Genomic DNA, 21,751 nt, shown 5'->3' with positions numbered 1-21,751 from the left:
CATACATACACACAAGCGCACACACACACAGGCACACACACATACATACACACAAGCACACACACAGGCACACACACACAAGCACACACACACAGGCAGGCACACACACACAGGCACACACACATACATACACACAAGCACACACACACACAGACACACATACACATACACATGCACACAGGCAGGCACACACACACACATACATACACACATTCACACAAGCACGCACACACACACAAGCACACACACACACACAGGCACACACACACACAGGCAGGCACACACACAAACACACACAGGCACACACCCATACATACACACAAGCACACACACACACACACACACACACACACACACACACACGCTGTCACCACCACTGACAGTAAGCCTTGGTGAGATCGCCACAGACCTTGAGATGCATTCGGAATCCTCAAGTGACCAAGGTCCACCTTTTACTTTCTTCCCTTTTGGTGGACAAAGAGTGTGGGTTTGGAGTCAGCTGGCCTCGAGTTCAAACCTTGTCTCTACTTCTGCTCATCCTTGCAAGTGGGGATGCTTCTTGGCCTCTTGAAAAGCCTGTCCCTTAGCTTAACATAGGAATATTTGTGTCCACGTCCAGGAAGAAAATCTTCACCAGGAATGTTTACATAAAAATCCTCTCCAAAGTGGAAGAATACAGTAGATGAGCAGGAGATCTTAGACCTCCTGCCCTAGTGTACAGTCCTAAGGCTTAGAATGAGTCAGTGGTGAGAAGAACCAACACTCAGACCTATGGGCATCTTGGCTCTGTCCTGGTCACAACTACAAGGCACACTGCTGTTCACTGCAGAGGGGAGACATACACGGCATGACTTCAAATGTCAACTCCTACCGTCTGTTAGTTCTACATGTGCAATGCACAGGTTCAAGGACTTACACACTTCACCCAAATTATGGAAGCAGCCCTGCCAAGTAGACATGGCTGTCCCCATTCATAAAATCCAGGTTCCATTAGCTTTAGAAGCAAGGCTGGGAAGGGTAGGGCTAGGAGCTCAATCTGGCTGGAGCTGTGGTTCTTATATCAAAAATCACGGCCCATCTGAGACAGCTTCTCAGGGAGCAATTCCTGGTGGTTGCATTAGTAACCCCCTGAGCTCAACTCCATGGAACTGTCAGGGTTAGGGAAGCCTGGGGCTCCATCTGCTGCTAAGGAGAGGCAGGTCCTGGAGAAGCTGTTTTAGGCCACGTCCAAATGAGAAATGCACTGGGAGCTTTCTGTGAAAGCTTTGGAAAGGAGAAAAAACTTCCATATATCTGACACCGCCTGCGGAAGCCACTAGGCGGGGTATTGTGTCAGATTGCTCATAATGAACCAAGAGTGAGATATTCAGTAAGGAACTGGGAGAATTATGATCGAGATGGTAGCATCGTCTTCCTCCGTAACAAAGGCGGTTCTAATTAGTGACAGAGAGTGAACAAAACCATAGACAGAGACGTGACTTTTGAGTAAATCAATCGAGCATTTGAAGGCAGATGTGTCCGGGGATTATCGCCTACCCTCGTGATAGTTAATCTCCGTCTCTCTTGAAAACGAATATTCACAAACAGAGATGACTGGGGTAGTCAGAAGCCTAGTAGGATCTGGCCAACGGAGTAAGGAAAAGATAATTGCGATTTTCGAAGTATAATATGTTTATGATAGGAAGATGTTCTAGTAAAAGCCTTACTTTGTTGCATGGTGGATGAATTAATGACTTGAAAGTAAAACTGTACTTGTCTGATAGTTTGTAACTGCCTCTCCAAACGATCCTGTCCGTTGACATCTACGAGCAGTTCTACTTGGTACCCCCTCCCTAGATGAAGCCTCCAAAAGGCAGGCCCACATCTCCCTCAAGAGGTGCTAAGGTCTTCTCAAATCAGCATGAGGCAGAGGATCCCTCCTGAGAAATTAAAGACTTCTCTGGGACTTATTCTAAATGGCTATCATTTAAAGTAAAAGAAATGTCACCCATCAGGCAGGCTTGGCTCTGTTCCAGGATGGTGAAGGCCAAATGAAGCCCAGAGGCCCTCCATGCTCTTTAGTGATCATCTGGCCCAGTCTTCTGACTGACTTAAAGATGGCCAACTGTTGGCAAGCAACAGGGTAAATAAAAATGAGAAGTTGCTTCCTAGCCACAAGAGCAGTTGGAATGTCTGAACCGAACCTCGATCCTGGGTTTGTTTGTTTGTTTGTTTGTTTGTTTGATCTGGCCTTCTCTCCCAAATTTGCACTGTGATTTCACCTCTAGGGAGTGACAGTGTCAGGGTGTGGAAGGGAGCAGGTGCCAGTACCGGGCAGTGGGTCTGAACACCCCATTTTGTCTGCAGGGGTATAGCTCTGACTCTCTTCTAGGATGCTGTACCGTGTACAGTGTCACGTGACATCAAGGAGCAAATAGGGTGGAGAAAGAGGCATCTTTTGACCTCAGGCATTATCCCCCTGGCCTGCTTCTCCACAAGTGTAAAACACATCAGCCCCAAACACAATGATTACTGACTAGAGCCAGGATGCTACGGCCCCTTCAAAAGATACTGAAATCCCTACCACCAGGAGAGGACCTGAGTGTGCCCTTATACAGAGAGGAGCACATTGCTACTATGATTAAGGGTCTTGACATTGGATATTTTCCTGAATTATCTGGGTAGACTCTAATACAATTGCATACATCTCCATAAAAGGAGAGAGAAATTCCTTCACACCCTGCAAAGAGGAGATCGCATTACAATAGGATTGAGGATGCTAACCTTAAAAGCAGCCACAAACCGATCCAGATGAACTAGGCTGATACAGAAACACATTCTACCCTCAGGCTTCCTTGAGGAAGTTCGGTGCTGCTGATGCACCTAGCTTGGCCCAGTAGTCCTTACTTTGGAATCCCAGACCCATAAACGGAAACCATAAAACGGAACCCTGTAGCTTTAAGTCTCCAAGCTTAGGGCAGTGTATTACAGCAACACCAGGACACCAGATTCCCAGTTATAGAAGGTGGCATACTCCACTTGGTGCCCAATAGCCACTGGCAGTAAACCCAGAGCTGAGGGGTATGAGCATGAGGGCGACCATTATGGCTCTCTATGGCCCTGGTCCAAGGTCTCCAATATAGTCTCCAGCATTCATCGGGTAACCTCTCTTGCCCTAAACCTCAGGGAGACTTTCTGAGCAACCGGAGCACTAGCAAACTGAGACTCGCTTTGTAACTAGAGCCTTGGCTCAGCTCCCCACACTCTGGGAAATGACCCCCAACTCGAACTCACAGATGGCTCAGAGGTTAAAAGAGCTTGCCGTTCTTGCCGAGGACCAGGGTTCGATTCTCGGTACCCGTGTAGGGCAACTCAGAACCACCCATAACTTCAACTCTGAGGGAAAGGACTGACTCCCTCTTGAGGCCTATGCTGACACTACACTCAAATACATAAGCCCCGCTCGAGTACATAATTAAGAATTAAAATAAGGGGTTGGGGATTTAGCTCATTGGTAGAGCGCTTGCCTAGGAAGCGCAAGGCCCTGGGTTCGGTCCCCAGCTCCGAAAAAAGGAACCAAAAAAAAAAAAAAAAGAATTAAAATAAACCTTAAAATAGCCTCCCACCCATACTCATGCAAGCAGCTGAAACCATCCTCAGTGACTGAAATATAGGACGTCAAAGTAGGAGGCGACCCTTTGGGGAAAAGGGTTCCGGGACAGGGAGATGGTGTGAGAGAATGATGGGAAGTGAACTGTCCCAGAGTCAGTATACGCACACACAAGGCTATAAAAGGAAGGGCCAGACACGGGCTAAAGCTTCGTAATTTAGAAGAGCCTAGACGGCCCTTGCCAGCGGGTTATTCCATCATCGCAGGTATTGGCAAGACATCTGAGGCCGGAAGTCAGCTGACTGCTCACGAACCAACCCAAATCAACATGCGCTCTAAGACTGAGCCATGGGGGGTGGGGGGGTGCTGGAAGTACCATGCTTCTAGAAGCCAATTACGACTGAGATAGCAAGGTTATAGAACGGGGAGAGAGAGAACTAGTTGTTAGAAGGGGAAACAAACCATTGCTCGCGGGGCCTGGCAAAGTAATCTGGCAACTAATCCGGTTCCTCCTTTCCTGTGTTGCTATGGTTTTGAACTGTAACCTAAACGTGTGGTTTAATCTTTTGTTGATAGGCTTACTGCTCTGAAATTGTACGGGCTGTTTATATAGACTCGAGTCTCCATTGCAACCAGCACAAGTTTCTGTTAAAAGCCAGTGGTGTTCAGTGAATGTTTATTTGACTTCTGGTCCTCCAAGTCCCACCAGGCTGTTTTGTGAGCACCAATGCAATTCTGTTTTCTTACAGGTGAGACCACAAAAGCCTATGAGAAGCCATCTCTTCCAGGGACAACCGCACAGCCTGTCACCCTGTCACAGGCTCTAGCTACCCCAGTAGCTGAAGCTACCCACAGAGCCACCTCAAAGCCATTTGCAGCATCTGTCACAAGCAGCTCCCGACCCCAACCTGTGGGCCACAGGAGTCAGGAGATGGGTGAGTAGATTGGCCGTGTAGCACAAGAGAGGAATGGTATATCCTTAGAGGAACAGCGGTTGGGGGACCTGAGTATGCAGTGCCAGCTCTTAGCCTTTTGGGTAGTGACTCGGGAATGTGTGAGACCTTCACCAGGGTGAGAGGCAGCAGGGTCCGTCTTCCAGGTTCAAAACACGATTACCATCGCCATACTTGGGAAGGTCAGATAGCATGCCGAAAGCTCACTTGAAAAAGACAGTAGGCTTCGCTCTGACCATTGTTGTGCTCCGGATTTTGTTTCCTGAAATAATAAACGGCCCACACCCAGGAGTCTTTAGATGTCGAGAATAAACCCAAAAGACTCCCTTTAGGAGGCCAGATAGGCTGTATCTGCTTGTCACATCCACGGGCCTCTGTCTTCACCACCCAGAGATAAAGAGCACCTGGGTCAGTTCAAATAGTTTTCTGGTCGGGGAGGGAGGAGGGGACGGGAAGTTGTGCAACGGGTCGACATTATCTCAGAAGGTTTCCCTGAATAGTTCCTGTCTGGTGACACGTTCTCCTTCTGGGAGGAGGTCCCCAGGACTTTTGTCAGCCCGATCCAGTTTTCAGTCATCGCTGCCATGAAGCCTGACCCTCCCCTTCCCCAGCAGAGCCTCCACATCTGTCTGTCCACTCAGCCTTTTATTTTCTACAGAAGTCGCACTTTCAAAGCACAGGGCATTTTTCTGAGTAACTTCCACACATTAGCTTACTGGGTCTGGGTCGTAACAGCTCCCCGGAGCAGACCTGTATGACTCCTAACTTAAACAAATGCATTGTTACAGTGACTAAAGGGAGGACAAAGGTGGTAAGGGGAAGTGCCCGAGGTCACGTGGGGTGGGTGAGCAAGCAGAGCAGGAATCCAAATTCCAATGCCTAGAGCCCGCCTATGCCATCAGCGAACTCGTCGGGACAGTAGGAGCCGCCGTAGAGGACAAAGTGGCCAGATTGGAAGCTGCTGGGCTTCCCTGATTTAATTTAATTTAACTTAGTAATTAATAGTAACTGTCAGGATGCACACCAGGTGAGCAGGGATAGCACACACTTGACCATATTCTTGTCGATGATTCCACCATAAACACTCTGCCTCATAGATGCCTCCTGGAAGTTGGGACCTGAAGGTCCCGAATAAGAGAATCATAAGAATAATTTTGTAAAGTTTTGAAACACATCAGACAAGCCCCCCCAGTCCCTCTTGTTTTTACTATTACACTAATATTGACACGCGTCATTGATACCTGGCAGGAAAGGGAACTCTTCTAGGGTGCTGTGTCGCCAGGGCTCACAGGCCTCCCTGGAACCAGGGCTTTTTCTTTATTACATCCCAAGTACTTGGCTCTTGAGACCTCGGTTCCTTCAGATACATTCAAGTATCTGAACCGGTAGTTGTCTCTCCCAGGGGGCATCTTATGTAACAGCACGGTGAGTTCGTGGCTTGTTTGCTTGGCTTTGCTTGCAGCTTGGAAGTCTTGATGCCAATTTTGCTGAAAAAAAAAAAAGAAAAAAACCCTCAAAAAACCCAAAGTAGTGACTCCCAACCTGGCAGAGGCTTGTTACTCCTGGCTTTGGGACAGGGGCTTTGGACAGCAGCCTCCCAGCCCGCCGCCAGTGTTCTCTGTTCATGCCCACACAGCACCCGCTTCTCTGCGACCCACACACTGCTGGGCAAGCCCTTGGACAGCGGGGGGGGGGGGGGACCCGCGGGGGTGGGCAGGACTCTGTGCAGCAGGCACCGCAGCTGTTAAGACAGGAGGCCGGAGTAGGCAGGGACAGAGGACTTCTCAAACATCGCATTGTCCACTCGAAGGCAATCCGCAGCCAAGAAAAGAAGACACTGTTCACATCCCATACAGTCTCGGCTGGCTTAAAGTTCACATGCAGAGGGTGGTACCCATAGAGTTGCATGGCCCCCGTTACAAATTCTAGGACAGTTTCGTCACTCCCAAAGAAGCCCCATTCCTACGCTCGTGAGCCTGAACCACCACCCCCTTGGTCTTGTATCAGCCGTCCTTAACACCGGGCTACAACCCAATGACCCTTTCCTGGGGTCGCCTAAGGTCGTCAGAAAGTAGAGATATTTGCATTTCAATTCATAACAGTAGCAGAAGTACAGTTCTAAGGCAGCAATGAGAGTAAAGTTTCGGCTGGGGGTCCCTGAGGAACTGTCTTCAAGGGTCACGGCATTAGGAAAGTTGAGACCCACTGTCCTAGCTAAGCATCTACCTACTTTTATGACCGACTCTCTTAAAAGAAAAGCTCACGTTAAGCACGGGAATTTTGCTTTGTACTTTGAGTCTGCAGTTTTTAAGGTGAGCTTTGTGGGTCCCACATCCTAGTCCATCGTCAAATGGTTGCAACCTACCCCCCCTACTGTGTGCCATTGTTCAGTAGAGGTCCAGGAAGACGGTCTGTAATCTCGATCAGTAATGAGAGTTTAAGTGGTCCTCTGTCCTTCTATGAAAGATAATATATACTTAATGTGGGGTCCTGTGATATAACTCAGTGGAACCCCGGGTTCCACTTCCAACATCACAGATGTCTCTCTTGAAGGATAGCTGTGGGCACTTGCTGAGATATTTTAACCCAACTACAGGAACTAACGTTTAGTCGGTAAATGACTACCTTTTAAATTCTAAAATGCTGAAATAGTTTGCCCAGGGGTAAGGAAACACTCCTTTATAGTATCAACTGATAAGCCAGTGGTTACTGTATGTTTCCCTTTATATGTGTGACTGAAACAGAAAGATTCTAGAAGGAAATGTAACTCGGATGCTCAAGCAAAGCGTAATTCATTTAAGAAATATTTTGAATGTCCATTATGCAACAGAAAACATTCTAGGATCTTGGACTATATCAGTGAATGCCCCACCTCAACACACTAAAATTCATTACTAGTCCCTTCAGCTTAGGACACCCGACACGTGTGTATCTGGGACAGGGACTGTGTGTGTTTGAGGCCTGACAGTCATCTTTGTCCTACACTGAGGTCAAAAGCTTCCGCTCAGACAGAACACCACACCTTAGACTCCAAGTGCTTCTCAACCTTCCTAAACCTGCAAAACATTGATACAGTTCCTCATGTTGTGATGACCTCCCCAGTCAGGAAATTATTTTTTGTCCCCACTTCATAACTACAACTGTGTTACTGCCGTGAATCAGAATATAAATATTTGATATGCAGGATATCGAATGTATGATATCTAGGGGTTGCGACCCACTGGTTGAGAACCCTTGCCTTAGAGGCCAGTTAACAACAAAAAGAGTAAGCACTTTGAAGAGAAAGGAGCTCTCTCAGCATGTGAAAGAACGCTCAGGTGTGGGAGGACTCCCAGGAAGAGGAGGCCGGACATTATGGTCCTTTCACTGACCATATGCATGTACAAGCAGAGGGTAGGAGTACTAAGCCAAGAGCCAAACGAACAGATATGTCTCACAAGATAGGAATAAGGCTGTCTTCATGGGAGAGTCCGAGGGTGGTTCCAGAGCCCCCAGGAGCACCCAGCCCTAGAGAGAGCCACCCAGAGAGCCAGATCCACTGCAGTAGTTAGAAAAGATGACTGCGAAGAGAGACAGTCTGCAGCCCCAGCTGTCGAGTCCGCTGGGATCTCGCAGACGTATAAAGCGTATAAAGCGGAGTGGTCACTTGTAGCATTGGTTTCCCAGTCAGGTTCACTCTAAGAAGCACTTTGGTGTTCACTGCTGATTAGCGTTAAAAATGTATGCACGATGCAAATAGACCATAGGGGGTAAAGAGCGCCGCCTACTGACAAGGCGGAGAAATGGCAGGGCCAATCATTTGCCCTCCATCCCTGCCTGAGCAAGGAAGAGGAGGAGGACAGGGGAGGGAGACCGCCACTGTCTATCAGTGAACTCCTTCTTGCACTCTCCCTCCTCACTGCCACCTGTGAAAGTCTTTCTCCCTTAAGGTGTCTGGAGAAAGTTTTTCTTAAAACCCAATCTTTTACAAGACAAGCATTCCTAAAGAAAGAAAAAAATTTAAAAAAAAGAAAAAAATGGAAAAAGGCCATGACAAGGCTACACCAGAACTATAAATGGCCAATAAATATATTCTTAAAAATATATGCTACTGTATCAAGAACCAAATACATGCCGTTTAAACAGAAAAATGTCTTCCAGAGAGAGAGAGAGAGAGAGAGAGAGAGAGAGAAGTCTCTATTTCTCTCTCTCTCACACACACACACAGACAGAGATAAGAGAGACAGAGAGGTAGACAGACAGACAGAATTCATACTGCAAACTGAAACACACAGCCTGGGCATGAGTGTGGAGAAATGGCAGAATTCACACTTCCAAGAAAGAAGCGTAAGGTAAGTATTACCCGAGGGTGAGAACGGGCATGAGATGTGTTCATGGGAAATGAAGTTTACTTGCCCATCATTAGACAGACAGGTAAAGTTTCCATGCATCCGCTCCCCTGGAGTGTAGAAGAAATGTGAGCTATTGTATTCGGCAAAATGCTATTCCTCCATAAAGAAAAATGCAGCTACGGCATTTTCAAGAAAAATGGAGTCAGAGCAATAAGGATACATACGTATATATAAGATGCTACAAACTAAACTGCCAACTGCCAATGCTTACCCTTAAAATTAATAAAAACAAATAACCAAAAAGCTGGTATTCATGGGCACTGGCTGGCACGAGACTGGCCTGTGGTAGGTTGCTCGCCAAAGAAGTGAGGTGCAACATGGGCTTCCAGCCTGGTCCTGCACTTGTGTGTTTGTATGTGAGATCATGTGTTATATTGCTACATACCAAAATCAGAGGCCAGCAGCTGCTGGGTAGACAACTAGGGATGGCTCCTTGCCGTGTGTAGTATGTGGAGATAACGGCTTTACAGGGAGCCTAGGTTATTTTTATGACTTGTACAAATCATAAAACTGCTCTGCAAAGTCAAAAGGAGGGGGGAAAAATCCACCACAGATAGCCCTAAAAGACATTAGACTCTTCTCCTTATCTTTTGTCTCAGTCAGGGTTTCTATTCCTGCACAAACATTGCAACCAAGAAGCAAGCTGGGGAGGAAAGGGTTTATTCAGCTTACATTTCCATGTTGCTGTCCATCACCAAAGGAAGTCAGGACTGGAACTCAAGCAGGCCAGGAAGCAGGAGCTGATGCAGAGGCCATGGAGGGATGTTTCTTACTGGCTTGCTTCCCCTGGCTTGCTCAGCTTGCTCTCTTATAGAACCCAAGACCACCAGCCCAGGGACAGCACCACCCACAATGGGCTGGGTCCTCCCCGCTTGATCACTAGTTGAGAAAATGCCTTACAGCTGGGTCTCATGGAGGCATTTCCTCAATGAGGCTCCTTTCTCTGTGATAACTCCAGCTTGTGTCAAGTTGACACACAAAACCAGTCAATACATCTTCACCTTCTTCCCTGCTAAGAAACATGGTTCTTTCACTCAGTTGACTTCTTCCCCCAAGGGGCTCTATGTTTCTCTTTTCAAACTCCTCTATCTTCCTTGTCCTTGTAAAGCCTTCCGTCAGAGAAGTTGCTCAGGAAGTGATGAAACGTGGTTGAATCTCTCCCAGAGTAATCAAGGCTAAACCATCGGACGCTTCTAAAAGCGACTGAAAACTAATGATTTGTATCAACTCCGTGTTTATGCAGCTTAGGCAAATTGCTAAATGTTAGGTGAAATTTCTGCTGAGGGATTGCTTTAACCTCTCCACAAGTGGCACAGCTGAGGGGGAATTGTTTTTGAGAAAAAGGAAATTTAAGAAATATGGCCCTCATGAATAAGGGATTTACTTTGCCAGTCATAAAATACAAGGGTGTTTAGTGCCTGGACTACCTAGCCACTGTTTTAAATTCATTCTTTCTTACTTATTTATGTATATATTTATTTATTTATCATTCTATCTATCCATCTGTCTGCCTGTTTATTTATTTATTCTCCATTCCAATGCCTCCTCCAGGGCAGATTCAAACTTCACCAAGGCTCTGCCTTGATTCTGACCCTAATCTAGGCCTGTTACGTTGGCTCACAGAAAGAATGAGAATCAGCTAGATTCTCGTCCATGCTCTGATCAATCCAACTGTGCTTCCAGGTCTGTGGTCCCTCCCCACCTCCACGAGCAGCCCACACAGTCCTGGTGTCAGTCCAGGTGAGAGCCTCAGCTGTCTTCCTCACCGCTGCCCCTCATGTTTCCAACAACCCGAATCCTCACCATTTGATTTCGAGCTAATAGAGCCTTAAAATACTAGTTGGGCCAACAGAATGCTCTGCCCTCAGGTCCAGACCTGTGAAGAAACCTGTAAGGGAAGTAAAGAAGACGTTAAGTAAGCCAGCCCTTGGCCCAATCTCCCTTTCCCAGAGGCGATTTTGTACAGGCTGTGATGGCAATGCCTAAGGATTCAGTAACCGGGTTCTTAGAAGCCTCAAAAGAGATACTCTCTGGGGCTCACGCTTTCGGAAACGCACTTAAAAGATCAAGGGAAAATTTTATCATCTCCCAAGAAAGGGCAGAGCGCATCTTGCTTGGGGACATCTGTTATGCTTCGGAGAAAGAAATCTGTTCTCTCCCAGGAGCGTGCCTGGGAGATGCAACACACGGGGCTCACCTCTCTTTGCCTCCACGCAGCCTTCAATGACCTGGTGCTGTAACCGGGGCTGCAGCAGGGCTCTGCAGCTCTGCCGAAGCTCACAGAGAGCAGAAAGGAGCAGAGCACGACTGGTGCTCCCCCTAAGTTCCCACAGGGCCTGCTCTGGGAGCTGACGGCTGGCTAAAACTATTCTTCTCCTATTGAGCCAGGGGGTGTGAGGAATAGAGGCCAGGACAGCCATGAAGAGATATTTGTATCCCCCCCGCCCCCAACTGTGTACACTTTGCTTTTTTATTTAATTGTATGTGTGTGGGTGTTTTACCCATATGTGTGTATGTGCACCACATGTATGCCTGGTGCCGGCAGAGGTCAGAAGAGGGCTATGCATCTGCTGGAACTGGAGTTGAGGATGGTTGTGGGCCACCATGTGAATGCTGGGACTCTAAGCTACACTCCCCTCATCCTTTGCAAGAACAAGTGCTCCTAACCATTGAGCCACCTCTCCAGCCCCATAGCTTCTGTTTTGTTTGACACATGAAACATGATCCATCCCCCATCCCATCCCTCATCCCCCATCCCATCCCCCATCCCACCCCCCATCCCATCCTCCACCCCATCCATCAGGATTACCAGGGTTTCCACAAGTCGCACAACAACACTTTTGCCAATGTATACTGTCATCTCGGCTTCAGAACTGGCCAAGCCATGGGCTATCTGATTCTCTTGTTCCCCTGACCAAGATGTCTGCCTCCTCTGCGGCCCCCAGTGGTGGTGCCCACCACAGATAACCCAGCTGACTCCAAATGCTATCTGGATCAGAGCCACTCTCAGCTGGGGACAAAATAAGAGAAAAAAAGCAGTCACTGGTTGTATGTAGATCTGCTGAGCATGTAGAATCCCCACAGGTACCCAAAGGCCAGGTTGCAGAGGCTTCCTACGGAAGTCTACAGGAACAGGTATTGACCTGGGCAAACCGCTTGCCCCTTCTAGTCTTGTATCCTAGAAACGTACTTCCACTGTGGCCCTTGGTTTCTCCACCTCAACCCCAAGTCAACAGAGCTTCAGGGCACGCCAAGTCATTTTAGCCTTCAGGAAATAGCTTTGGTTTGTCTGCTCTCAGTAAGACAAAGAGGAGGCCTCGATCAGGCCAGAGGCCTAAGGGTTTATATTACCATATGTCCCCTCCAGAGATTTCCCACCCAAGAAATCTCCAGCATGGCTTCCGGGATAAAGTGCAAATACCAACTGCACCAAGTGAATCAGACATGCGTTAGGGGTGGATGGGACCAGACCTCATTCCGATCTCCAGCTCCCTTCAGTTTGTGGCCTGACCACCTTTGGATCTATTCGAGGTTTTGTTCTATTGAATGCATTTGGGCCCCTTGCTTTTTTTCTAATCAAATCATCCTCCAGTTCTTTTGTTCTGTGAGTCTCTGTTTCCTCTTCAGTCTCCTTCATGTTTCTGATACTTAGACCTACATAAATGTTCTTAGCTCCCTTTTACCCAGAACTTGTTCATTTCTACAGCTCTTTCCCATCTCACTAATGATCCTAGTCAGGCATAACTGTCAATTTGACCCAGCCTAACTCACCTGAGACTCGAAATGGAAGAGTGCCAGATCGGAATAGCCTGCGAACTTACGTGCGTGGAGTCATCTTGAGTTTTAATTGATGTAGGAGGTCCTTGTCCACCATGGGCAGCACCATTCCCTAAAGAATGGGCTATAAGAATGCTAGCTAAGCCTGAGTCTGGAAGCAAGCATTCCTCCATAGTTCTTGCCTTTGAGTTCCTATCTGAAATCCTTCGCTGACTTCCCTCCATGACGCACTATAACTTGAAAGTGTGTGTCAAACAAATTCCTTTCCTCCCAGAGTTGCTTTTGCTCAGAGTATTTTTATAACAGCAGCAGAAAGGAAACTAGAACACCATCGTCCACACAACTGACCTGAACCACTCAGACCCTCCCATAATTCTCAGCATGTCCTTGCCTGGGGTCACTCTGACAGTGCAAAGATGTGCAGAAATGGAATCTGACAAAGGCTTCTGCTGAGGGGAGAAACTGTACACTCTGAGTCAAGGTGGGTAAGTACATCTGGGGCTGTTAGTTCTCCAGTCAGCTCTTACCATATCATACATGTCACACATGTCACACATGTCATATACACCACACGACATATATGTCATACATGTCGTACATGTTGTGAATGTCACATGTGCCATACATGTCACACGTGTCATACATGCCATACATACCACACATGCCACACAAATGATACATATCACACATGTCACACATGTCACATATGTCACACATGTCATACATACCACATGGCATACATGTCACATATGTCATACTTGCCATTTCACACCTATCATACACACCACATACATGTCACACATGTCACACATGTCACACATGTCACACATGTCACACATGCCATGCATGTCACCCATGTCACATATGACATACATGTCATGCACATCACACATGTTATACATGCCACATGTCTCATGCACATCATACATGTCATACATGCAATACATGCCATACATGTCACATCTGTCATATATGCCATACATACCACACATGCCACACAAATCATACATATCACACATATCACACATGTCACATACGTCACACATGTCATACACACCACATGGCATACATGTCACATATGTCACACATGCCGTGCATGTCACATATGTCATACATGTCATGCACATCACACATGTTATACATGCCATACATGTCAAGCAAGCTGCCCAGTACCTCAACTATAAAACTGTAAGATCATGGAATTACAAAGAATTCTATAAAACACATCTGGGCTAACTCCCTACCGAAAAAATTAATCCCCACAGAACAAACCTCCTTGAGGTCTTCAATAACCAAATCATCCTTGCACTCTTAGGAAGTCTGAGACTCTGAATGGCTTTCAATTTGAGAGACAATTTCAAATCTGTGGACCTCGACTTAATGCCTCATCATTTCTGCATCAGATCCCTCCATCCCCAATGATCCTTCTGTGGTGTGCAGGTGTGGCAGAGCCCTGCAGCCAGAGCAGAACACAAGGCTTGTGTCTGAGAATTACTGCGCCTTTGAAAACAGTGCTGGCTCCCTCACAATTGGCTCCTCTCCTGTTGAGCCTGCAACTGCTCACGTCCCTGGAATCGTTCTGTTCTGCTACTTGTAGAATCAGCAGGCCACCTGAATCCTGCCTACGCATACTTGAGTATGTGTACCCAGGTCAGAATATCAAGCGTGGCCCCATGGGCTCTGTTTGAGTCAAATAAGCTTCTCTGGCCTGGAAATCTAAGCACGGAATTACTGTTTCCATGAAAAACGTCATCCAGGTCCCAAATAAATATCTCACAGTGTGTATTGGAGGATATCCCGTTTGTAAACCTGGGGCCGTGGATGCCTCCCTGGCATGAACTCACACCCAGGGATAGAAAATGTCCCCAGTGGTCTCTAAAAGTGCTTGTGCAACAGGCTACTGGCACGCCAATGCCTCGGGCCTGTATTCTCTTAGCACTTCCTGTGGGTATAGCGAGAGGAAGTCTGAGGGAAATGCACTGCCCTCTTGCCCTAGGGACACACAACCAGGAAAGGGGACAGGAGGCTGCTAGCATCCCCCAGTACCAGAGGCCTGCTATACCATCAAACTTCCACTTCCGCCTCCAAAGTCCACCCAGGACTCACCAGGGAGGAACGTGGGGCCTGTCAGGCCACCTGGGCTTCAGGCCCATAAAACTTTATAGTCCTGATGGCTATATGTTGCAGCTCCCTCTTGGGTCCCCTGCTAGTGATTTCCAGATGTGCAGGGACATCATCTTAGGTCCTTTTGAAGACTTAACCACGTTAGTGGGAGTTATAGGTGATGGTGCTAGGCCAAGCCTCTCTGTGATGTAAACAAGTACTCTGAGACGATGGATCAAAAGTGGTCCTTGCATGCGTGCGTGTGCGTGTGCGTGTGCGTGTGTGTGTGTGTGTGTGTGTGTGTGTGTAAGGGAGGGTAGATTAATAGATTGATGGATAGATGATTAGATGGATGGGTAGATGGATAGATATATAGGTGGGTGGATGATTGGATGGATGGATGGATGGATGGATGGATGGATGGATGGATGGATGGAGATTAGGCTCAACCTCTGGAGCCTGATGACCTGGGCTCAAACCACATCCAAAGCAAATGTTTGTGTCCTAGTTTCCCCAAGTGCAAAACGGGGTCATAGCTCTACCTAATTCAGGCTCAATGTGACTTACCACTCTCAAGGTGGTTCTGGCTGGCGTTGAACAAGCTCTAGGTAATGGTTGACGGCTCCTGAATGTTCTTCGAACTGGATATCGCCCCCCCCCAACACAATACTTTCCTTAGATCTAATTCATCTGTGAGGCAGCCAACCAAACACTGTCACCAAAATAATTCCCTGTTTTGTCGAGTGACACTTTCAGGGTGCACACATCCCTCCTCTAAGCCTCTGCTGTGTGAGTCAGGGCAGGAAAAACCCTCAGGACAACAGCCTTCCAACAGTTCTGTAGGGGAACAGTAGTAGGCTAGGTGGGTACAGCACGCCTGACTATTCTTGGTAGCCTCAGGACGGTTTTCCGACTGACTTCTTCCCATACCGTCCTGTCCCTGCTTGACACCCGAACACAGAGGCCCTTTTACACATTGATTCCTCATTGCCACAAAGTCCAAAATACACCAAATCTCAGCTGTCCAAATATTTTCCAGGACTGGCTACTAAACGAATGTGAATTTATTCAGTTTTGTCACCAGGCAGGATGAAAGGGGCTCTGATGGGGAGGCTTTGGGGGACAAAAGTAAAAAGCTGGGGTCACCAAATTAATAACAACGAGGTCAGCATTCTAGCCTTCATGCTGAGGAAAATTTAATATAATCAAAATAAAATAACATTTTAAGAGCTTTTGGGCAAAACCGGGAGATGCCACCAGTATCTTTGTAAAAAGGAAAATGACACAGTGTTGATTTTCACCAGCAGGTGGCAGTAGAGCGATAAGGGTAAATTAACATCGTTTAAAGAACAACTTCACGACGAGAGACAATCTCCCCCAACCTAGTTAAAGCTTGCCTAAAGCAGGTTAAATCCAGGTCTTACCACTAAACCTGGACATACAAGGGTGTGTTAACCTTTTTAAATTTCCCCTGGACTCTGCATACAGAAAAAAAAAAGACTTCTTTTAAATAATTTAGTAGTTATAACCCCAGCAGCCCAGAGGACCTTTAGGAGCCAAAAGCTGTTCATGCCTTTGAGTTTCTGGGAAGAGCACAGGTAAGTTTAGGGAAAACGAGTCATCTTTGTGCTGTGGGGTTTCCCAATATGTTCTCGCACTGCCTCTGAGACCCTCCTAACCTTTCAGATTTCCCAAGTAAGGGCAGGGATTATTGGGCAAACATCCCCCTTGTCCATCACCCTTTCTGCCTCACTGCTGTCCACATTAGAACCCAAGTGCCATGCTTCTTTACTCTGTGTCCTGGTTTAGGATGCTGTTGCTGCCATGAAACACCATGACCAAAGCAACGTGGGGAGGGAAGGGTTTGTTCAGCCTACACTTCCACATTGCTGTTCATCACCAAAGGAAGTCAGGACTGGAACTCACACAGGGCAGGAACCTGGAGGCAGGGGCTGATGCAGAGGCTGTGGAGGGATGCTGCTTACTGGCTTGCTTCTCATGGCTTGCTCAGCCTGCTTTCTTATAGAACCCAGGACCATCACAAAGGGAAGGCCAGCGCCTCCCCCATCATCACTAACTAGGAAAATGCCTTACAGTCAGATCTGAAGGAGGCATTTTCTCAAAGGAGGTTCCCTCCTTTCGGATAACTCTAGCTTGTGTCAAGTTGACATAGACCAGACAGCACACTCCATTGAGGCACCACACAATGAAAGGAAACTCAGGAACTGGTGGAAGGGGTCGACGGAACAGTGTTAATTAAAATGGTATTGGTCACAATACCATAGTAAGTATGGATGAGTGGGTGGTTGGGAAAATGGGTAGATGATTGGACCGGTGGGTAAAAACATTAGCTCAGAATACTTCAGATGGCTACCAGGAAAGTAATTCCAGACTTTCAGTAACCTAAGACAGGGTTAGCATACCCTGCTTTGCTTGGGGTAGGTAGTGACTCCTGATCTCTAGAAGTAACAAGTAGCAGCCAGCCGCTACGAGTAGGGACTATGTGACCGTATGCTAGGTGCGTTGGATTGGATGAGCCTTTTGGGTGTCCTAGGGTTCCCTTTAGTCACGCCTCTTGGTACAATGGGAATGAAGTACACACCTTTGGTTTTAAGATCTCCATGTAGGAGGAACATCCCAAGAATTTCACACTGCTTCCTCCAAAATCCTAGCCCCATCTTTCACGGTTGCCACTTCTGCCCAGGCTGGGAAGAGTCCTAGCAGTTTGCTTTGGGAGCTTATGCTGGTTCTGTTTTAGTAAGTTTGTTTCTTTTTATTAAAATTCAGAAGAGATGGCGACATGGAAGCCTGAACCAGTCCTTTTAGATTCAGGTAAGCATCCGCTGACCTCTGAACACCGATCAGACCAGATGCACCGCACCGAAGGAACAGAGGGCTTAACAGTTCAGCCAGTGGCTCAGGTGATACAGCCAGAGTAGCCTTTCTGAAGGATGTCTCCTGGAACTTTCAGGTCCAGGGGTGGGGCCATTCAAACTTTCCTGGAGATGCCTGGTTTTCCAAAGGGGAGGGAGAAGGCCTGGAGACAAAGGCTGGAGTGAGCGAGTTCACTGTGAGGTGGGTTCAGACCCTTCTTCTGGTAGCACACACTGGAGTTCAGTCTGCTTCTGGGAAAATGGTATTCAGGAGGGCTGCCTGGTGGCTGTGCAATCCTTTAGTCCCAGCACTCAGGTGGCTGATGCAGGTGAATTTCTGTGAGTTTGGGGCCAGGCTGGTCTACATAGTGATCTCTAGACCAAACAAGGATACATAGTAAGACCTTGTCTTAAAAAGTAAAATTAAATAAAATTTTTTAAAAAAGAAAATGATATGAGATTTACCATTCTCATCAGGGTATAAGTGTGTGTGTGTGTGTGTGTGTGTGTGTGTGTGTGTGTGTGTGTGTGATTCACTGAATGCAACATTAAATATTTGACCCTTTAACAGAGTCTTCCAATTCTTGGTAAGAAGCAAGATTTTACTGGCAAGGTAAGACAGGGATACAAAGACCCAACCTCTGAACTTAACACACACACACACACACACACACACACACACACGCGCGCGCGCAGTGTAGAGCATTGATACATGTCCTGCAGAGCACCTGGTGGAGAAATACTGTTGAACACCCAAAACAGTATCTCCAAGTGATGTGAGGAAGAGAGGTGAGCTGTCTGACCTTTAACAGGAAGATGAAATCATGTGCTTTGCACACGGGGGTTGGGGCGGGGAGCTCACTGCAGCTAAGAGCAGAGACAGACCACAGACCTCCACACCTGCCTCCACACTGCCAGAAACTTCCAGAACTCGGCATCCCGAAAAACTGGGAGACCTGTTTCCTGCACACGTTTGCTGCCTCTGAGAAACCCGCTGGTCACAGCCATCCTAATAGATCCATGCTTATTGTGTTTGCAGCTTATTGTCACTCTCTGTGTACCTAATAAGCCGCCCCACCCCTACCTAGCTGAACCCCACCCTCATACAACCTCTCCAAACGCTGTGGGCGAGAGGCTGTCTTCTCTGCCCTTTTATTTGAACTGTGTTCCCCTCTGGTACACACAACCTTTTCCAGATTGCCCCGCACATGTCTAACTCGGCTTTGTCCAGTGCCTACATCACCAAAATTTGGCCAAGGACCCGTATGTACCCAGCATAGGAAAGGTTTGAATGAGACAGACCTCAAATTTTTTTCAGAATTTTAGAGAATGGTAATTTATACCGACACATCCGCAATGTTTTTACGTAAATAAACCAGGACTCAAATCGAACTAGTTAAAATGAGAGCAGCACAGGGCCCCCGAATATCCAACAGAGCACCCTTGGGCAGGCTGTCGCAACTTCTTTTTCTCAGGATGGGCCCCGGCGTAGGGAAGAGGCAGCTCTAAGCCAAGCCCAGAGCTGGGTATGAATGTCCGCTCTGTCCCGTTCTCTGGGGTAAGGCCAGGTGCTTCCTATGCTTGGAAATCACAACAGTTTTTACTTCTCTTTCCAGGATTTGTGCCAAAAGAAGAACTCAGCACACAGTCTTCGGAGCCAGTGTTGCAGGGAGACCCGAGTGAGTTAACTGACAGCTGGGAACCCCGGGGAAGCTTTAACATCTCTCTCCTCTGCGTACTGACTTCCGTTCAGACCCACCTCTCTCCTACTGCAGATCTATTTAGCTTCTACCTTCTGACACTTTGTTCTAAGGAGAACGGAGAGCTTTTGAAGGATTTAAAGTATGTGCATGAGGGGAGAGGATCAAGGGTTTTTTTTTTTTTCTTTTTAGTCACCATGGCAACAAGGCAAAGAATGGGAAGGGGCGGGGCAAGGGCGGATGAAAAGAATTGACAGGCTGATGGGCAGAGGTGGGCACCACTGAAGTAATGGAAGCCGGGCCTTGGGGTTAACCAGAAATTAGAGAAATTAGCAGAGTCAAGAAATATAGAAAAGGAAAATCTCTAGGGTTGGAGTAGGGCAAGATATGGGACAATTAAAAGTGACATCTGGGGGCTGGGGATTTAGCTCAGTGGTAGAGCGCTTACCTAGGAAGCGCAAGGCCCTGGGTTCGGTCCCCAGCTCCGGAAAAAAAGAACCAAAAAAAAAAAAAAACTGACATCTGCAGGACTCCGGCGACCACTCGGCTGGAGAAGGCATTTGTTGCAATGCCCAATGGCCTCGGTCCTCTCCATGGTGGAGAGAAGCTGCTCTGAGCTACGCACTGTGCCGTGGCATGTGTGTTTCCTCCCACAGGCACTCAGTAAACACATAGATCTGATTTATATTGAAAAAAAAAAAGACTCGTGCAACTGGATAGATGTCACTGTGGTGAGAAACATGAGATGGAGCAGGGTTGGGGACAGGAAGGCTGCCTGTGTCATTTGCCATGAGGTACCCAGTCTAATAGCAAGATCAAATACTTGGACAAGAAAATTCAGAGTCAGGAAAGAAGATGTCAGGGAATACACACATCCGTTGTTCTTCGCCAAATTTAAGAGATAAAGGAATGCTAAGTGGGTATTGAGATGCCTCAGAAACGTTTACAGTTGGAAGACGAACTGTGCTTCAAAGCAGAGACTCTATTATGAAGGTCGAAAACAAAACCTCGCTAGGCAGGGGAGAAAACACCTGGGAGTATCACAAAGGAGGGATGGAGAGAGAAGGAACACGGAGAAGTGTAGTCCCTTCAACATAGCGAAAGAAAGCCCTCACAAATCCTCCCAAAGCTGCCGCCAGCCAGCTGCCGTGCGGACTGTCTCATCTCTGCTGCGTGTAAGAAACACCAGAAGCTGTTCGTTAGACTAAAGATGTCCGTCTCTTTCCTCATACCTATTGTGTCAGACTCCCACTCCACCTTGCTCCTTTCCGTATGATCAGAGGACCAAAAGCATCCTCGAATCACCCCGAGACTCTGAAACAAAGGCCAGGACAGAGCCTCCATCCCAGACCCACTGACTGATCCTACAGTCACTTACCTGTGGCCCTTCAGAATGGCTCCCAGCTCATTTTGTGGGAATTTCATAACACCTGTGACCTGTGCATGCCTCTGACAGATATCATCCAAAGTTACAAAACATGGACCTGATGTGTTATGTAGCCCAAAGCGTGAGTTTGTCTACAGAATTGCACCATGTAGAACTGTATCACAGAATGAAAAAAATCCATGCATTGATTCCTTGACATAACACATCTGACCTTCCTTCTTTATCCAGAACTTTTCCTGCTGCCATAAATAAGGCAGCAATACTGAACACCTCCTGCCACAATCCACCCATTAATACTGATGTCAATCTCACACCAGCCTGCCGTCTTTCCATGGAAGAAACCCACTGGGTCTTAGACTGTATGTGCCATAAGATAGAAGCCTAATCGTTAAGATATCCTGGGAGTTTGGGGGCAGGGGCTTTTGTTTAGTAATAGAATGTTGGCCTAGGAAGTGCAACAAGGCCTCGTGTTTGGTTCCAGCGAGGGGGAAAAAAAATCCTGGGAAGGGTAACAAAAGAGACTTCTGGGTCAGCCATCAGCAAGCAGGCCAGAGAGCCAAGAGAACTAAGCGAATAAATTGCTTACTTCAAAACTGAACACGTTGTTCCTGAACATAGTTCAAGATGTTAAAAAATGAGCAAAACGTCCTTGAGGAAACCAAACGGATGCTACCAAATCCTTGTTCTGTTGTCGCTGAAAAAAAAAAATAAATGAAACGGGGAAAACCCGTTATCCCCTCCTAGAATCGTTTTTCCTCTCTCTTAAAAGGCAATATTGAACTAATCTGATGGCGTCTGGGAGGAAAACCTTTGTTCAGGAGTGCTTCTCAAACTTAGGGGTCATTTTTAAAGGCAAATCTGATTCTCTACATTTGAGTGGATCCCGGGAGTCCATATTTTCCACATCCTGCTGGTGTTGCTGGACCGAAAGCCCTGAAGAACATTACTGCCACCTGCTGGCTATAATTCACATTGCAA

The 21,751-nt window shown here is 47.2% G+C and overlaps 1 protein-coding gene across 2 annotated transcripts in view; it reads left to right on the top strand.

Annotated features, from left to right (window-relative positions):
- Positions 1-21,751, top strand: part of Vit (vitrin) — a 119,664-nt gene that overhangs the window by 72,291 nt on the left and 25,622 nt on the right. Inside the window, exons 7-9 of one of the 2 annotated variants that reach the window (XM_008764427.4) lie at positions 4,339-4,524; positions 17,601-17,645; positions 19,303-19,365. In XM_008764427.4, coding sequence (XP_008762649.1) covers positions 4,339-4,524; positions 17,601-17,645; positions 19,303-19,365 — 294 coding nt within the window. Of the gene's footprint in view, positions 1-4,338; positions 4,525-14,555; positions 17,098-17,600; positions 17,646-19,302; positions 19,366-21,751 lie in introns of those variants that run through there. The other variant, XM_039113076.2, reaches the window with a different exon arrangement.

Source organism: Rattus norvegicus, chromosome 6 (genome assembly GCF_036323735.1).
Source record: "Rattus norvegicus strain BN/NHsdMcwi chromosome 6, GRCr8, whole genome shotgun sequence".
In the NCBI taxonomy this organism is placed as follows: Eukaryota; Metazoa; Chordata; class Mammalia; order Rodentia; family Muridae; genus Rattus; species Rattus norvegicus.
This window is presented reverse-complemented; position numbering and strand designations above follow the sequence as displayed.